Source organism: Mirounga angustirostris, unplaced genomic scaffold, assembly GCF_029215605.1.
Source record: "Mirounga angustirostris isolate CCGP_5_RB_7025 unplaced genomic scaffold, mMirAng1.0.hap1 SCAF_2, whole genome shotgun sequence".
Lineage (NCBI taxonomy): Eukaryota > Metazoa > Chordata > Mammalia > Carnivora > Phocidae > Mirounga > Mirounga angustirostris.
The window spans coordinates 13,842,451-13,857,847 of NW_026991710.1; the positions used below are offsets into that span (position 1 = coordinate 13,842,451).

The window sequence follows — 15,397 nt, forward strand, 5'->3', positions numbered from 1 at the left end:
TCCGGCGCGGACCGTTAATTCTTTGTGAATTTTTGGAGAGCAACGTTTACGAGCACCGGGGCGACCGGGCGCCAAGTGTTGGGCCGCTGGGTGGATCCTGAACGGGGTGGCTCAGCGGTTGTTGTCCCTCAGGTCACCGCCCATGTACATCAGGAACGCCAGATTATTCACAGTTAAATAGAATCGAATCACCAAATAACAAATTAACCATTAGGACCCGGCTCTTCCTATTTAAGTAAATGCTGTTTTGAGTGGTGCCGTGAGAAGAACAGGACAGTGAGTTTCGGGAAAATTACCTTGAGGTCCAAGAAAAATTGTAAGTCAGTATAATCGGGTTTCAGGATATGAGATAGGATGTGAACGTTGTATCAAAAGGAAATCGCTGTGTAAGAGTAAGGCTAAATGTGGTAAAATATGAAAGCCATTGTTGATTTTGAGTTGTTTCATGAAGAAGCATATTTTTACTAAACTGGCACCAAGGCATATTGAGAATTTAGAGGGTATTAAAGTCAAAGGGATCCTTTCACTGTCAACATTCACGTTTGTTTTCTTCCTTGGAGAAGTGCATTTCTCTGGAGAGAGATCTGTGCAATTTTTTTTCCTTTGATAGTTTGGAAACTCACCTGAGTTTACTAAATAATGATTTCAGTTTGAGTTACGACTAGTACTTTAAGCAGTCTTAGGGTCCTGTTGGGAAAAAGGGATTATATCAGTGCAGTTTGTGCAGGGTTTCTCTTTTGTCTTTCAGATGGATGTTAAAACGGTTTTTCATGAGGAGTTTGTCCATTATCTTAAATATGCTATGGTGGTCTATAAACGTGAACCAGCGGTGGAGAGAGTAGTAGACTTTGCAGCCAAGTTTGTTACTTCATTTCACCAGTCAGATATGGAAGATGATGAGGAAGAGGAAGATGGTGGCATTTTAAATTATTTGTTTACCTTTCTTTTAAAGGTATGAAAACTGGAACTTTGGGGAAGTGTTGTAGAAAACTTTATTATATTAAAAGGTCCATGGGAGTTTGTATGTTTTAGAGAATGAAGTATTTAGTAACTGAGAAGATGTGGATGAGTCTGCCTTTTATAGGAAATACTAGAACTGTCATTAAGATTAAGAAATGGACTTAAAATAAATGCGGCGTTAAGTTTTTAATGACCTCTCTTTGCCACTTCTCACATCATTTTAAATGAGTTCTTTATTTTAGGGGCGCCTGGGTGGCTCAGTTGGTTAAGCGACTGCCTTCGGCTCAGGTCATGATCCTGGAGTCCCCGGACGGAGTCCCACATTGGCCTCCCTGCTCAGCAGGGAGTCTGCTTCTCCTTCTGACCCTCCCCACTCTCATGCTCTCTCTATCTCATTCTCTCTGTCAAATAAATAAATAAAATCTTTAAAATAAATAAATAAATAAATGAGTTCTTTATTTTAGAAGTAAAGTAAAAATTCCTACAAAGAGAAGTATGCTCTTGTAATTTAGCTTATACTTACTTTGGATTGTGTATATGTATATATATATATTTTAAAGATTTTATTTATTTATTTGAGAGAGAGAGAATGAGAGACAGAGAGCATGAGAGGGAGGAGGGTCAGAGGGAGAAGCAGACTCCCCGCCGAGCAGGGAGCCCGATGCGGGACTCGATCCCGGGACTCCAGGATCATGACCTGAGCCGAAGGCAGTCGCTTAACCAACTGAGCCACCCAGGCGCCCTGGATTGTGCATATTTTAATACTTTTAGTATGCATATGGATTAAGGTAGCATTGTAGTTTCTCTGCGAGTAATGAATTACTTTTGTAACTTCCTGAATTCTAAACAATTCAAATGGTATGTGATTGCAAATAAATTTTGATTTGTTCCCGTTTCAGTCTCATGAAGCAAACAGCAATGCAGTTAGATTTAGAGTGTGCCAGCTCATAAACAAGCTCTTGGGAAGTATGCCAGAAAATGCCCAGATTGATGATGATTTGTTTGATAAAATTAATGAAGCCATGCTTATTAGATTGAAAGATAAAATTCCAAATGTGAGGATACAGGCAGTTCTGGCTCTTTCACGACTTCAGGATCCCAAAGATGATGAATGTCCAGTCGTTAATGGTATGTGTAGCTTCCTAAAATCTTTTTCAGTTTCCTTGACTTTGTTAAATTCTCAGTAGAGAGGTGTTTTGTTTTTTTTTTTCTCTATGTGGAATAGTATAGGTCATATATATATATATATATATATATATATATATATATATGATTTTTAAAAATACTCAAGTAGCCACCACCCAACTTAAAAAAATAGAACATCATCAGTGCCTTTGAAGACTACCTTACGTCCCACCCCACTCTCAGAGTTAACGATTATCCTGAATTTTGGGTTAATTACTCTCTTGTCTTTCTGTTTAAACAATTAGCCACATGTGTGTGTCTCTAAAAAGTTTTGCCTATCGTTTTGTATGCTATATGAGTCATACTTTTCTGTGCTTTCTAATAATTATTTATAATTGTAACATTCATCCATGTTGATATATTTACTGTCTTAAACATTCTGTCGAATGAATTGTTAACACAGCTAATTATTCTAATAATGACAGACTATCTGGTTTCCAGTTATTTTGTTCTGAAAAAAATGGTGTTGTTGCTATGAACTTCCTTATCATGGCTTCTGGTGCACAGCTTAAATAGTTTTTTCTGGGGTGTGTACCTAGGGTGGATTTGTTAGGATATGTGCACATTCAGCTTTATTAGATAAGGTACAAGTGTTCTACAAAACAGTTTACTAATTAATACTCCCAGTAACCGTGCATAAAAACATTCATTTATCCATATTCTCTCCAGTGTTAGATATTGTCAGATTTAAAAATTTTTGTTTATCTGGTTGTATGTATGAAATATATCCTTTTATGCATCTTTTCATATATTTAACAGTCAATTGTATTTCTTCTATATAATGCCTATTAATGTGTTCTCATTTTTCTGTTTGTCATATTGATTTACTGGAGTTCTTATTCTGGAAAGAAATTTTGGAGTTGTGTGAATTGTAGATTTTTTTCAACTTTAGATGGCTCTTTGTTTCACCCTCTTTGGGATATCTTCTGTTAGACAGAAATTCCTAATGTCAAAATTAATCAGTCTCTGCCTTTATGACTTGCACTTTTTTCCCTTTTCTTCCTTTCTTTCTTTTGATTTGCACTTTCTTTTATTTAAGAAATTTTTCTCTACCTCTGGGCTCGTAAAGATAGTCATATTCCACTTTTCCATACATGCCTAGCTACATTTTGGGCACATTTTCATTTTTTTCTTTGTCCCTGTTAATAGCTTTATAATCAGTTTTGATAACTGATGATAGTTAATATTTTTTGGTGTTAAATGGTACACATAATAATATTGTACAAAATAAATGTTTAATAGTCAACAAGTAATTATAAAGCTGGGGAAAATTTGAGAAGTAGAGTTGAATAAACATTTAAATAACAGGAAATGGATTTTGTTTCAGGGAGTGAAATTAGAAGTTACATCCTTCTTTAGGACTCATTAAAAATCAAAATAATGAGCCCTTTATAAAACCTTATTACTTTAAAATAAACTGCCTGCTATACTAGGCTTTCTTTTAGATTTTGAAGAGTAACAAAGACATAATCTCGGGGTGCCTGGGTGGCTCAGTTGGTTAAGTGACTGCCTTTGGCTCAGGTCATGATCCTGGAGTCCTGGGATGGAGTCCTGCATTGGGCTCCCTGCTCAGCAGGGAGTCTGCTTCTCCCTCTGACCTTCCCCCCTCTCATGTGCTCTCTCTCAAATGAATAAATAAAATCTTAAAAAAAAAAAAAAAGACAATCTTATTGATGGATTTTACATGATCTTTAGGGCTCTTTGTTTTTAGTTTTAGACTTTGTGCCTAGTCTTTTTTTTTTTTTTTTAAGATTTTTTTTATTTATTTATTCGACAGAGAGAGACACAGCGAGAGAGGGAACACAAGCAGGGGGAGTGGGAGAGGGAGAAGCAGGCTTCCCGCGGAGCAGGGAGCCCGATGTGGGGCTTGATCCCAGGACCCTAGGATCATGACCTGAGCCGAAGGCAGACGCTTAACGACTGAGCCACTCAGGCGCCCCTGTGCCTAGTCTTTTGACAAATTTCTTAATTTATTTTTTAAGGGAAGTTGGCAGGAAAAAAATCTTCCGCTAAAATTAAATGTGTAAGACTAAAAATTGATTATCTTTATTATTTTAAAGATATTGTCAAATACCAAAATGTGGGCTATCTTATGACTATGGTTAAATAAATAATATTTCTTTAGTGTACTAAAATGTATTGCTCTATTTTTAGCATATGCTACTTTGATTGAAAATGATTCAAATCCAGAAGTTAGGCGTGCAGTGTTATCATGTATTGCACCATCAGCAAAGACTTTGCCAAAAATTGTGGGGCGCACCAAGGATGTGAAAGAGACTGTCAGAAAGCTGGCTTATCAGGTAAATAAGCCTAATAACTTGTGTAGACATATTCTTAAAATACTTTTGAAAAATATTTGGCATGTAATAATGATTTCTTCAATTTTTATGGATTTTTATGAGATTTTTATGGATAGAAAGTATAAATAATTTAGGTATACTCTTATTACATTAAATGTGTTACCAGATATTTGTTTTGGAAATTCTGGGTTATTTTCTTAGATGAAGGAGATATTATTAGTTATGAAATATGTAGACTATGTTGAGTTTAATGACCACCTTATTATTATTACTATCTCTTTAAGGTTTTAGCTGAAAAGGTTCATATGAGAGCTCTGTCCATTGCTCAGAGAGTAATGCTCCTTCAACAAGGTCTTAATGACAGATCAGGTAAGATAGACTTCTGTATATACAAAACATCAGATTTTGGTTTAGTAGACTTAGAAGATTTAGAAAACATGTGTCCTTAATTATGTCAAGTAAGCCCATCAATGACACAGCCTGTCAAAATTTCGCTTGGTACACCATGTAGAAAACATTTCAAAGGGTTAAAGATCCTGGTAGTTAAAGGAGCAGTGTTTGTTTTAATTTTCCTGTGTTTTACAGGTGAAACTATATCTCAAGGCTATATAGCTAATTTATATCAGAGGGCAGGAACTCTTTTTCAACTCTCTCTTCTAAAAAAGTGCTATCTATTCCCTTTGTGTATATCTTTTCTTTCTTCCTTTTTTTTTGTATTTGAGAGAGAAAGAAAGAAAGCATGAGAGTGGGGGGAGGAGCCAAGGGAAAGGGAGAAGCAACCACCCCGCCCCAGAAGGCCTGACACAGGGCTTGATCCCAGGACCCTGGGATCATGACCTGACCTAAAGGCAGACTCTTAACTGACTGAGTCACCCAGGCACCCTCCCCTTTGTGTATAGCTTGATAAGAATGTGTGAAGTACTGTGGGGACAGAAATTAAGAATGATCAGACTAGCATAATTTTCCTTTTTTTTTTTTTTTTTTCTTTTTCTCTCTGTTAAAACTAGAGACTGCTCACAGGAGTAATGAGGAACAATATATCTTAAATTTCCAATCCCCATGAGAAGACTAAGATAGCTTAATTTTGCTGTAGCAAGAAAACTTGAGTTTCAAAACATTGTCAGAGGACTAATGACTGGGAGGATGACTTCTTAAAAAACTAAGAATAAAGTTTGTTCAGTGATACATGCTTATGATTCACTACTGCAAATAACAATCGTGTAATAGATGAAGTCAGGCATCAGGTGAAATAATCGCTATCATAATGTCAGGACTAACACTGAAGCCCCATGAACCCTGGGGAGAAGGAATGCAGATATTTTTGTAGGCCGTAATAGTGATTGGGTATTGGTTTGGGCCTTTTCCATTTTTTTTTTTTTTTTTTTAAAGATTTTATTTATTTATTTGACAGAGAGAGAGAGATATCACAAGTAGGCAGACAGGCAGGCAGAGGGAGAGGGAGAAGCAGGCTCCCTGCTGAGCACAGAGCCCGATGTGGGGCTCGATCCCAGGACCCTGGGATCATGACCCGAGCCGAAGGCAGATGCTTAACCATCTGAGCCACCCAGGCGTCCCGGGCCTTTTCCATTTTTATTAGAAGTGAGCAGCATAGTGATTTTTGCAATATTATTGTACCTTTTTTTTTCTTCGGTATTTTTCTTTGTTGTTCTTAGTCTCTTCTCATTTTTATTATAAATACTGATTTTATGTTAACATTAATCTGATAAAAGGTCATTAATACAGACAAAATACAGGAAATGGAAGCTAGAGGGAGCCTCTGTTCACTTATATTTCAAATGACTTAACAGATGCTGTGAAACAAGCAATGCAGAAGCATCTTCTCCAAGGCTGGTTACGTTTCACTGAAGGAAATATATTAGAGTTGCTTCATCGGTTAGATGTGGAAAATTCTCCTGAAGTGGCAGTCTCTGTTCTCAATGCCTTATTTTCAGTGGCTCCTCTTAATGAACTGGCAGAAATCTGTAAAAATAATGATGGCAGGTATATATTCATTACTTGAAATGTGATACTCGTGAACTTCTCCAATTAAAATTAGTCCTTTTCTGATTACTTCGGATTGTTTCAATAGCTTTTATCTACCTCACTTGTGTTTTCTTTACTCTGATGGATGTCTTTTCTCATTTATCCCTCTTGTGTAAGAACTCACTACCTTATCATAGACTACTTTAGCTGCATTCTTTTTTTTTCCCATTTTGTTACTTTGATTTTTGCATTAGCTTACCATGGAAAGTCCAACGACATGCTTCCCTATTGTATGCTTGCTTGTTTGATTCTTTTTTTTTTTTCTTTTGCTCTAAATATTTTCATTTGTGTGTGGGTGGATAAGTTAATGACTTTGCAATTAAAAGGATGCTGGTTATAAATCAGGTCTGCTTTTTATTTCCCATTTTTTATACTCCATTCAAATTTTTAATTTTAAGATTATTCTTTCTCTTATTCTCTCCCTTTTAAATGAAGGAAACTGATTCCAGTGGAAACATTAACTCCTGAAAATGCTTTGTATTGGCGTGTCCTTTGTGAGTATGTGAAATCAAAAGGAGATGAAGGTGAAGAATTTTTGGAGCAAATTTTGCCAGAGCCCATAGTGTATGCAGAGTATTTACTAAGGTAAAATTTTTTCTTTTTGTTCGGATAGTACTTTTGTTCCTGTGTGTGTCAACCGTGTAGCCCCCTCCCTCAAAGTCATGCTTGATCAGGGGTCAGTTATTTGGCTAGGCAGGGATAAATAAGAATGTGCATTGAGTCTGAAGAATATTCTGTGCTGGACAGAACACTGAAAGAGTAAAAAGTCAGTATGTTTAGGGACATTCCTTAAAACCGTTAGGATGGGGTGCCTGGGTGGCTCAGTTGGTTAAGCTCAGGTCATGATCCTGGATCGAGTCCCGCATCGGGCTCCCTGCTCGGCAGGGAGTCTGCTTCTCCCTCTGACCCTCCCCCTCTCATGTGCTCTCTCATTCTCTCTCTCTCAAATAAATAAATAAAATCTTTAAAAAAATAAAAAAATAAAAACCGTTAGGATGTGATTATGAACATTTCTCCATAAAGTTGATAATGATGATATGTTACTCTTTGAAATTGGTTGGCAAACCTTTTCTGAGGGTCAGATAGTAACTATTTTAGTCTGTGGACCTGTGTCGCAATGACAGCTCTGCTGTGGGTGTGCAAAAGCAGCCAAAGAATATATGATGAATGATTGTAACTGTTTTCTAATAAAACTTCTTTCAACTTTTATGGACACTAAAATTTTAATTTTATGTAATTTTCATCTATATATTTTCAAATGTATATGTGTATACATCCATGTATAAATAAGCTTCCATTTAGCTTGCAAACTGTATGAAAACAAGCAGCAGGCTGTATCTGGTGCATGGGCCATACTTTTCCAACTGACAAGGTGAACCTTTGTGGCTAGTTTAATATTAATTAAAACTGTCACCATTTGGCTTTTTGTTTCTTAAAAAGTTTTTTCAAAATATACCTTTTTCTTAATTATTCTCATTTCACTTTATTTTATTTTTTTTTTTTTTAAAGATTTTATTTATTTATTTGAGAGAGAGAGAATGAGAGAGAGAGCACATGAGAGGGGGGAGGGTCAGAGGGAGAAGCTCCCCAAGCAGGGAGCCCAATGTGGGACTCGATCCAGGGACTCCGGGATCATGACCTGAGCCGAAGGCAGTCGCTTAACCAACTGAGCCACCCAGGCGCCCTCTCATTTCACTTTAAAATTACCAAGTAAAACATGAATGCAATTCTTGTCAAAATTCAAATACAGAAATATATAGAAGAAAAATGTGGAATTTTCCTTTCATCTCCTAATTCCTCAGTTCCATTTATCTTAGACTTAACAATTTGGCGTATACACTTTCAGACCTCTTTCTCTACATTTATATACACATACATTAAAATACATAAATTACATTTTAAATGTATTATAAAAACATAAATTACATTTTAAACATAGCACACTATACATATTTGGGGTTTTTCCCCAGCTACTTATATCTGCGATCATTATATGTTGGTGCATATAAATTTATCACACTCTCTTTTTTTTTTTTTTTTTTTATTTGCGAGAGAGAGAATGAGAGACAGAGAGCATGAGAGGGAGGAGGGTCAGAGGGAGAAGCAGACTCCCTGCTGAGCAGGGAGCCTGATGTGGGACTCGATCCCGGGACTCCAGGATCATGACCCGAGCCGAAGGCAGTCGCTTAACGAACTGAGCCACCCAGACGCCCCAAATTTATCACACTCTTAACAACGTATCATCCCATAGTATGATGGCAATCAATTGGCAATCATAAAATCAATTTATGATGGCAATTAATTTACTTCTCTGTCAATGGACATTTAGCATGATTCCAGTTTTCACTGACAAAGTTGTGTTAGACCATACATTTTATGTATGTTGGGATTTTGTGGGGTTGATTCCCAGAAGTGGAATTGCTGGGCCAAAAGTTATATATATTTTGATAGATTTTGGTGTGTAGATTTTTAACTTTATGCTTTTGATGCATTTTTTAAAAAGCTTCTTCCATATAACATGAATTACAGGCCTGAATTCTCTTTGTATGGAATGTAGTATTCTGCTTTTGCTTATAATGATTCCATGTAAGTTAGGAGGCAAAACTATAAGTGCATTTTAATTTGTATGCAAAATATTGAATCAAGGATAAATATCTTAAATGTGAGCCAAAATGGAAACTTACAACCTGAGTTCATAGTAACAGCATAAAAAATATGTGTGAATCTCCTGTTTCAATAGTAATTATTTCAGATTTCAGTATTTAGAGTATTCGTTATAATGCTGTTTGAGCCATGTTGTAGTATGTCCAAAACGAATGAATTTGATGCAATGCTTAATAATATGAATTAATATAAAAGTAATAAATGTTCATAGAAAATAAAGAAAATATGAGGAAATAAATATTTAAGTAACAGAGGGAAAGCCTCTCCTCAAGGATTACCTCACAGATTAACTCTTAGTTACTGAAATCAACAGGTAGGGAGCTTGGTTCTTCTGGCTCTGAGAAGTCAGGGATTCTTGTATTTCCTCTGTCACTTAATCTGTGAGTTTTGAAATAGGTAGCTTTTAATCAGCTTTTTTTCATTTATAAAGAAGAAAACTTTAAAAATTGTATTTTAATTATTATTGAAAAATACTTGAGAAATAGAGTGGTTTTCTTTTTGGGGCAACGTCACTAGATAGGATTAGCTTATTCAGGTACAGAAACAAAATTAAATGGAAAAACTATTTCCTGATAATCTCAGAGATATATTTTCAGACATTCTGTAGCAGAAAGAGGTAGTGACTCAGAATTCTGATATGAAACAATTTCCTGTTAAATGAGGTATTCACATAAAGGAAGAAATCAGGGATATTAAATTAGGCTTGTCAAATTTGAGGAAGAAAAAGAGACACCAACATAATTTTTAGAAAGTGACCTTAAGTCTAAATTCTTGGAGAGAGCTTTAAGAATAAGAAAAAGGCTTTCTTATTCTTGAGTGGTCTCTTCATTGTAATGAATATGTTTAAAAATGGTTAAAAAGATGATTTCATGGTAATTAAAATCGGTGGGTCCATTTTGAGTTGTATTTATGCAGTTCGAGATTTGTAACCTATTAATGAACCAACTACTCTTTGAATTTATTTTAAAAAATACCCTCTGTCTTGATGCATGCATTGTGCTAAAGCTAGAGTGGAAAAGTACTCAAAGGGGAGGGGAGGATTCAAAGATGAGTGAAGGTTTTTTAGCTTGTCAGAAACCAGCAACTACTAAGCTAATGATTTTGATAATTATTAGTTTCTTTCCTTTAGTTTTCTACTGGAACCCAGAGTGCTGATACCATTGAAAGTCCTAATCTCATGGCCAGAGATTTGTGAGCTTTTATTTACTCTTGGTTGTCATTTTAAAGACAAGTCAGTTTATTCATCAGACATAGTTCTGCAGTTTTTATAACTTGATTTTTGTTGACATTTTAAAAATGACATTTTTCATCAGGATTGTTTTTCATATTACTTATAGCCTAAAAGCACCTAGTTGTCTAAGCTTAAACTCCTAATTCTGCCTTTAAGTAGCTTTTTTTTTGATCACACAAAAAAGGGAGACCTTTTGATAGGCTGTTGAATTTTATCTAGGTGAGGTTTGTAAAAGGCTTTAAGTTGGGCAGTGATAGTAAGAATAAAAGGGTAGTAGATGGTGCTTGTTTAGGAGTATCTACACTAAAATAAGAACAATACAGATATTAGTAGGGCCCCTAAGCAAGGATAATACAAATTCATGAAGGTCTATTTTTCTGATTTTTTTTAAAAGGTCATTGTATTCATGGATTACTTGCATAATTGGTATTAATTATTACTATTCTTTTAAGCAAAAGAATAATGGTCAGTTAGGGATGATGAGTGAAGACTAGCTCTTTATGAAAAACTGAGTTTTTATTAAAGGGATCCAGGACTCTAATTGAAAATATTGGTGACAGTCAGAATGGCTAAAATTAACAAGTCAGGAAACGACAGATGTTGGCGGGGATGCGGAGAAAGGGGAACCCTCCTACACTGTTGGTGGGAATGCAAGCTGGTGCAGCCACTCTGGAAAACTGTATGGAGGTTCCTCAAAAAGTTGAAAATAGAGCTACCCTATGATCCAGCAATTGCACTACTGGGTATTTACCCCAAAGATACAAAAGTAGGGATCCGAAGGGGTACATGCACCCCGATGTTTATAGCAGCAATGTCCACAATAGCCAAACTGTGGAAAGAGCCAAGATGTCCATTGACAGATGACTGGATAAAGATGTGGTATATATATACAATGGAATATTATGCAGCCATCAAAAGGAATGAGATCTTGCCATTTGCAATGACGTGGATAGAACTGGAGGGTATTATGTTGAGTGAAATAAGTCAGAGAAAGACATGTATCATATGATCTCACTGATATGAGGAATTCTTAATCGCAGGAAACTGAGTGTTGTTGGAGTGGGGGGTGAGGTGGGAGGGATGGGGTGACTGGGTGATAGACACTGGGGAGGGTATGTGCTCTGGTAAGCGCTGTGAATTGTGCAAGACTGTTGAATCTCAGATCTGTACCTCTGAAACAAATAATGCAATATATGTTAAGAAAAAAGAAGAAGAAGAAGAAGATAGCAGGAGGGGAAGAATGAAGTGGGGGAAATCGGAGGGGTGGACGAACCATGAGAGACGATGGACTCTGAAAAACAAACTGAGGGTTCTAGAGGGGAGGGGGGTGGGAGGATGGGTTGGCCTGGTGGTGGGTATTGAGGAGGGCACGTTCTGCATGGAGCACTGGGTGTTATGAATCATGGAACACTTCATCTAGAACTAATGATGTATGGGGATTAACATAAGAATAAAAAAAAATATTGGTGACATTGAAATAATGTTATCAATTTGAGAGTCAAATATGTGCCTTTTGAAAATTTCCCATAAGAAATTTGAATCTTTATTGAGTATATTTTCCAAATTCTTTTTGATTCAAGCCCATAAGTTTGTTTACAGAAGTTCATAACAATAGCATAGAGTTTATTCTTTAGGCCAAATTAGAATAATGTGGTATAAACATCCATATATTTGAAGTAATATGAACTGAAAAAGACCCTTTTCTGACCTCATGGGGAGCTAATGTTTTTTTTTTTAACAGATTTTACATTTTATTTTTTCTGCTTGTTTTAGTTATATTCAGAGTATCCCAGTTGTTAAAGATGAAATGAAAAATGATTTTTCTTATATTGGAAATTTGATGTCAAAAGAATTTATAGGTCAACAGTTAATTCTAATTATCAAGTCTTTGGATACAAGTGAAGAAGGAGGAAGGTATGTCTAAATATTAACCCTTGTCCTAATTTGCTCTTCTAACATCCTATATTGAAATATAGTCTTGTTACGGTATGATTAAGTATATTTATATTTAACCTAGCTCTCTGAAGTACAATAAAGAGTTTTCTTTTTCCTCTTACACATGTAATATCTAACAGGAAATACACCCTTTCTCTCTCTCTCTCTGTCTCTCTGTGTATACATACATATATGTGTGTGTATATATATATACATACACACACACACATACATACATATAATTGACTCTTGAACAACACGGGGAGGGGGTAAGGGTGCTGGTCCCCCATCCCCTCTCTGGAGTCAGAATCCAGATATAACTTTTGACCTCTCAAAAACCTAATTATTAATAGCCTATTGACTAAAAGCCTTACCAATAAGCATAAACATAAAAATTGACATAAACAGTTGATTAACATGATTTTCTATATTATATGTATTATATACCATATTCTTAAAATAAAGTAAGCTAGAGAAAAATGTTATTAAGAAAATTTAAGGAAGAGAAAATAAAGTACTGTATTGTATTTCTGGAATTGTGCTATACTATATTTATGGGCAAAAATATGCATATAGGTAGACCTGTGCAGTTTGTATCCATTTTGTTCATATATATGGAAATAATTCAATTTTTTCAGAATAAATCAATAAAATTGCAGATTTTGCTTAAAAATCTCTATTACAGAGAAGGCTAGTAATACTCTCTAAAGATTTGATTCACTTCTGATGTTTTTCATTTCATCGTGTTGATTTATGACAGATTGTAGGGTCTTTATAAAAATTTTTTTTTTTTTTTGCAGAACATAAATTTTTGACCTAGTCTATACATAATTTTTTTGTACCTATGGTGATAAAAAAGAACTGAGATAAATAAAATTAAGTCTGCAGAATAAATGAAATGTTAGAGATAAAATGTGTTTCTACCATCATGTTTAAGTGAAAATAGTTCTTTTTGAATGCAGGAAAGGACTACTGGCTGTTTTACAGGAGATTCTTACTCTACCCACAACCCCGGTATCCCTACTTTCTTTTCTTGTTGAGAGATTGCTCTGCATCGTTATGGATGATAATAAGAGAACACAAATTGTAAGTAATTTTCTTAATTGTTCATAAAGGTTAAAAGGTTTTGGTCAACGATATTGAGGATTGTCTTGTTTTCTTTTCAGTATTTTTTGCTTTATTTATCTTTAATTGCCTTTTGTTTTAGTCTTGTATATTAAGTTTTTAGACTTCTTAAAACTAAATCTCTCTCCCACACACACATTTGAAAAATCATCTCCTTCTCTTCCTATCATTCTGTTGAATCAGTTTGAAATGGAACAAGTTAGGGAAGAGGGGACACATATGTCTTAGTCACTAGAGTGTTTGAGAGCTGGCTCAAATTAGACGCACTTAGGTTCAGATCCCTTCTGCTACTTTCTAGCTTTGTGACTTTGAGCAAGTTACTTAATTTAGCCTTTTTACTTGTCTGCAAAGTGCGAATAACAATAAAATCTACCTTGTTCAATGAAATAGTGTTCATCAAGTGCTTGGTAAATACAGAAATAAATGTTATCTGTTATAATACTATTGCCAAGTATTATTTTTTCTGGGCTAGCCAAAAAGACCCGTATCAGTGCTTTTCATCAATTCATACAATCTCTGAGTTGCAAATTAATTCAGGGTTGTCTTTTCCAACCCCTTCTTATACATACTTACACATAAATCCTTTCTACAACATGCAACATTCCCAGTTAGTGGTTATCCAACATCTGCTTAAGTACCTTCATTTGGGATGTAGCCTTTTCCTGAATCAGCCAACTGTTGTGTCCCAGTGGCTCTGAAAGGAAAGTCTTTAGTTAGGCTGTCATTATTTATGCATTGTATACCCAAAGGAAGAATAAAAGAGTATTCTGTTTTTCTATATTTAACTCCCGTGGAGCTAAACAAGGGAGGGAGTTGAGGATTATAGACAGAATTCTAGTTTTTGGTGCCTAAGATTAGATACTATATTCATTTTTCTTTGTTTTTCAAGCATTATATGAGAGAATTTATCTTCAATGTCTATGTGCCTATTTACCTTCTCATAATCTTAGAGTTTTTAGTCAGGTATATTGTTTGGTCATTTCTTTCCCCAAAATTGTCTAGCAAGTAGAATGTGTGCTGTTTTACTCTGTTTTGCTCTATTTTTAAAGAGATTGTGGATACTATTTGGAGTTCTGTGTAGCAGTTTGATTCATTTTATGATATAGAACATATATTAAAGCATGTACTCTGAATTCTAACTTATCAGGTTACAGAAATTATCTCAGAGATTAGGGCGCCCATTGTTACTGTTGGTGCTGGTGATCCAGCTGATGCAAGAAAGAAAGAACTCAAGGTAAATTTCTTCTAAATTAAATAAATGCTTGAGTATAACGTAGCCATGCAAGTCTTTTGTTTCCTCTTGCTCTACATTTTCAAAATTGTTCTCACAGAGTCAAATTATTGATTAACTGTTAAACTATAAGAGTATCTAAAATGTTACCAGATTATGCAGTTTGGAAGATTTGCCCTTCTTTGGATCAGGAAGACTACGACTTTTTTGTATATGGCTGTTGTTGTATATGGTGTCATGATGTTAAGTATTACTCTTTAGTTTGCTATAGATGTTCATAATAATAGTTTTTGTTAAAGCAATTTGTATCTTTCCTTAGATGGCAGAAATAAAAGTTAAACTTATTGAGGCAAAAGAAGCTTTGGAAAATTGCATTAACTTACAGGATTTTAATCAAGCATCAGAATTAAAAGAAGAAATAAAAGCATTAGAAGATGCCAAAATAAACCTATTGAAAGAGACAGAGCAACTTGAAATCAAAGAAGTCCATATAGAGAAGGTATAGATTACTTTATCATACTAAATTTCAGCTGTTATTAATCAATCATCTCAACTACACTTTATTTTCTTTCTTAACTCAAATCTGCCAGAATATATTTATTTGGAGGACTTTTTAGAAGTATCATGAATTAACATGAAAATAATTTTTTTCTCTTGTTTCTTTTTATCTTAGACTTTGAAAGGCCTCAATTAGCTTTAATTATTATAACTAGGACTTTATTT

The 15,397-nt window shown here is 35.0% G+C and overlaps 1 protein-coding gene across 1 annotated transcript in view; it reads left to right on the top strand.

Annotated features, from left to right (window-relative positions):
• Positions 1–15,397, top strand: part of NCAPG (non-SMC condensin I complex subunit G) — a 53,846-nt gene that overhangs the window by 504 nt on the left and 37,945 nt on the right. The window contains exons 2-11 of the mRNA XM_064584329.1: positions 749–952; positions 1,860–2,088; positions 4,300–4,445; positions 4,730–4,814; positions 6,254–6,446; positions 6,924–7,073; positions 12,157–12,297; positions 13,281–13,404; positions 14,591–14,677; positions 14,994–15,173. Coding sequence (XP_064440399.1) covers positions 749–952; positions 1,860–2,088; positions 4,300–4,445; positions 4,730–4,814; positions 6,254–6,446; positions 6,924–7,073; positions 12,157–12,297; positions 13,281–13,404; positions 14,591–14,677; positions 14,994–15,173 — 1,539 coding nt within the window. The remainder of the gene's footprint in view (positions 1–748; positions 953–1,859; positions 2,089–4,299; positions 4,446–4,729; positions 4,815–6,253; positions 6,447–6,923; positions 7,074–12,156; positions 12,298–13,280; positions 13,405–14,590; positions 14,678–14,993; positions 15,174–15,397) is intronic.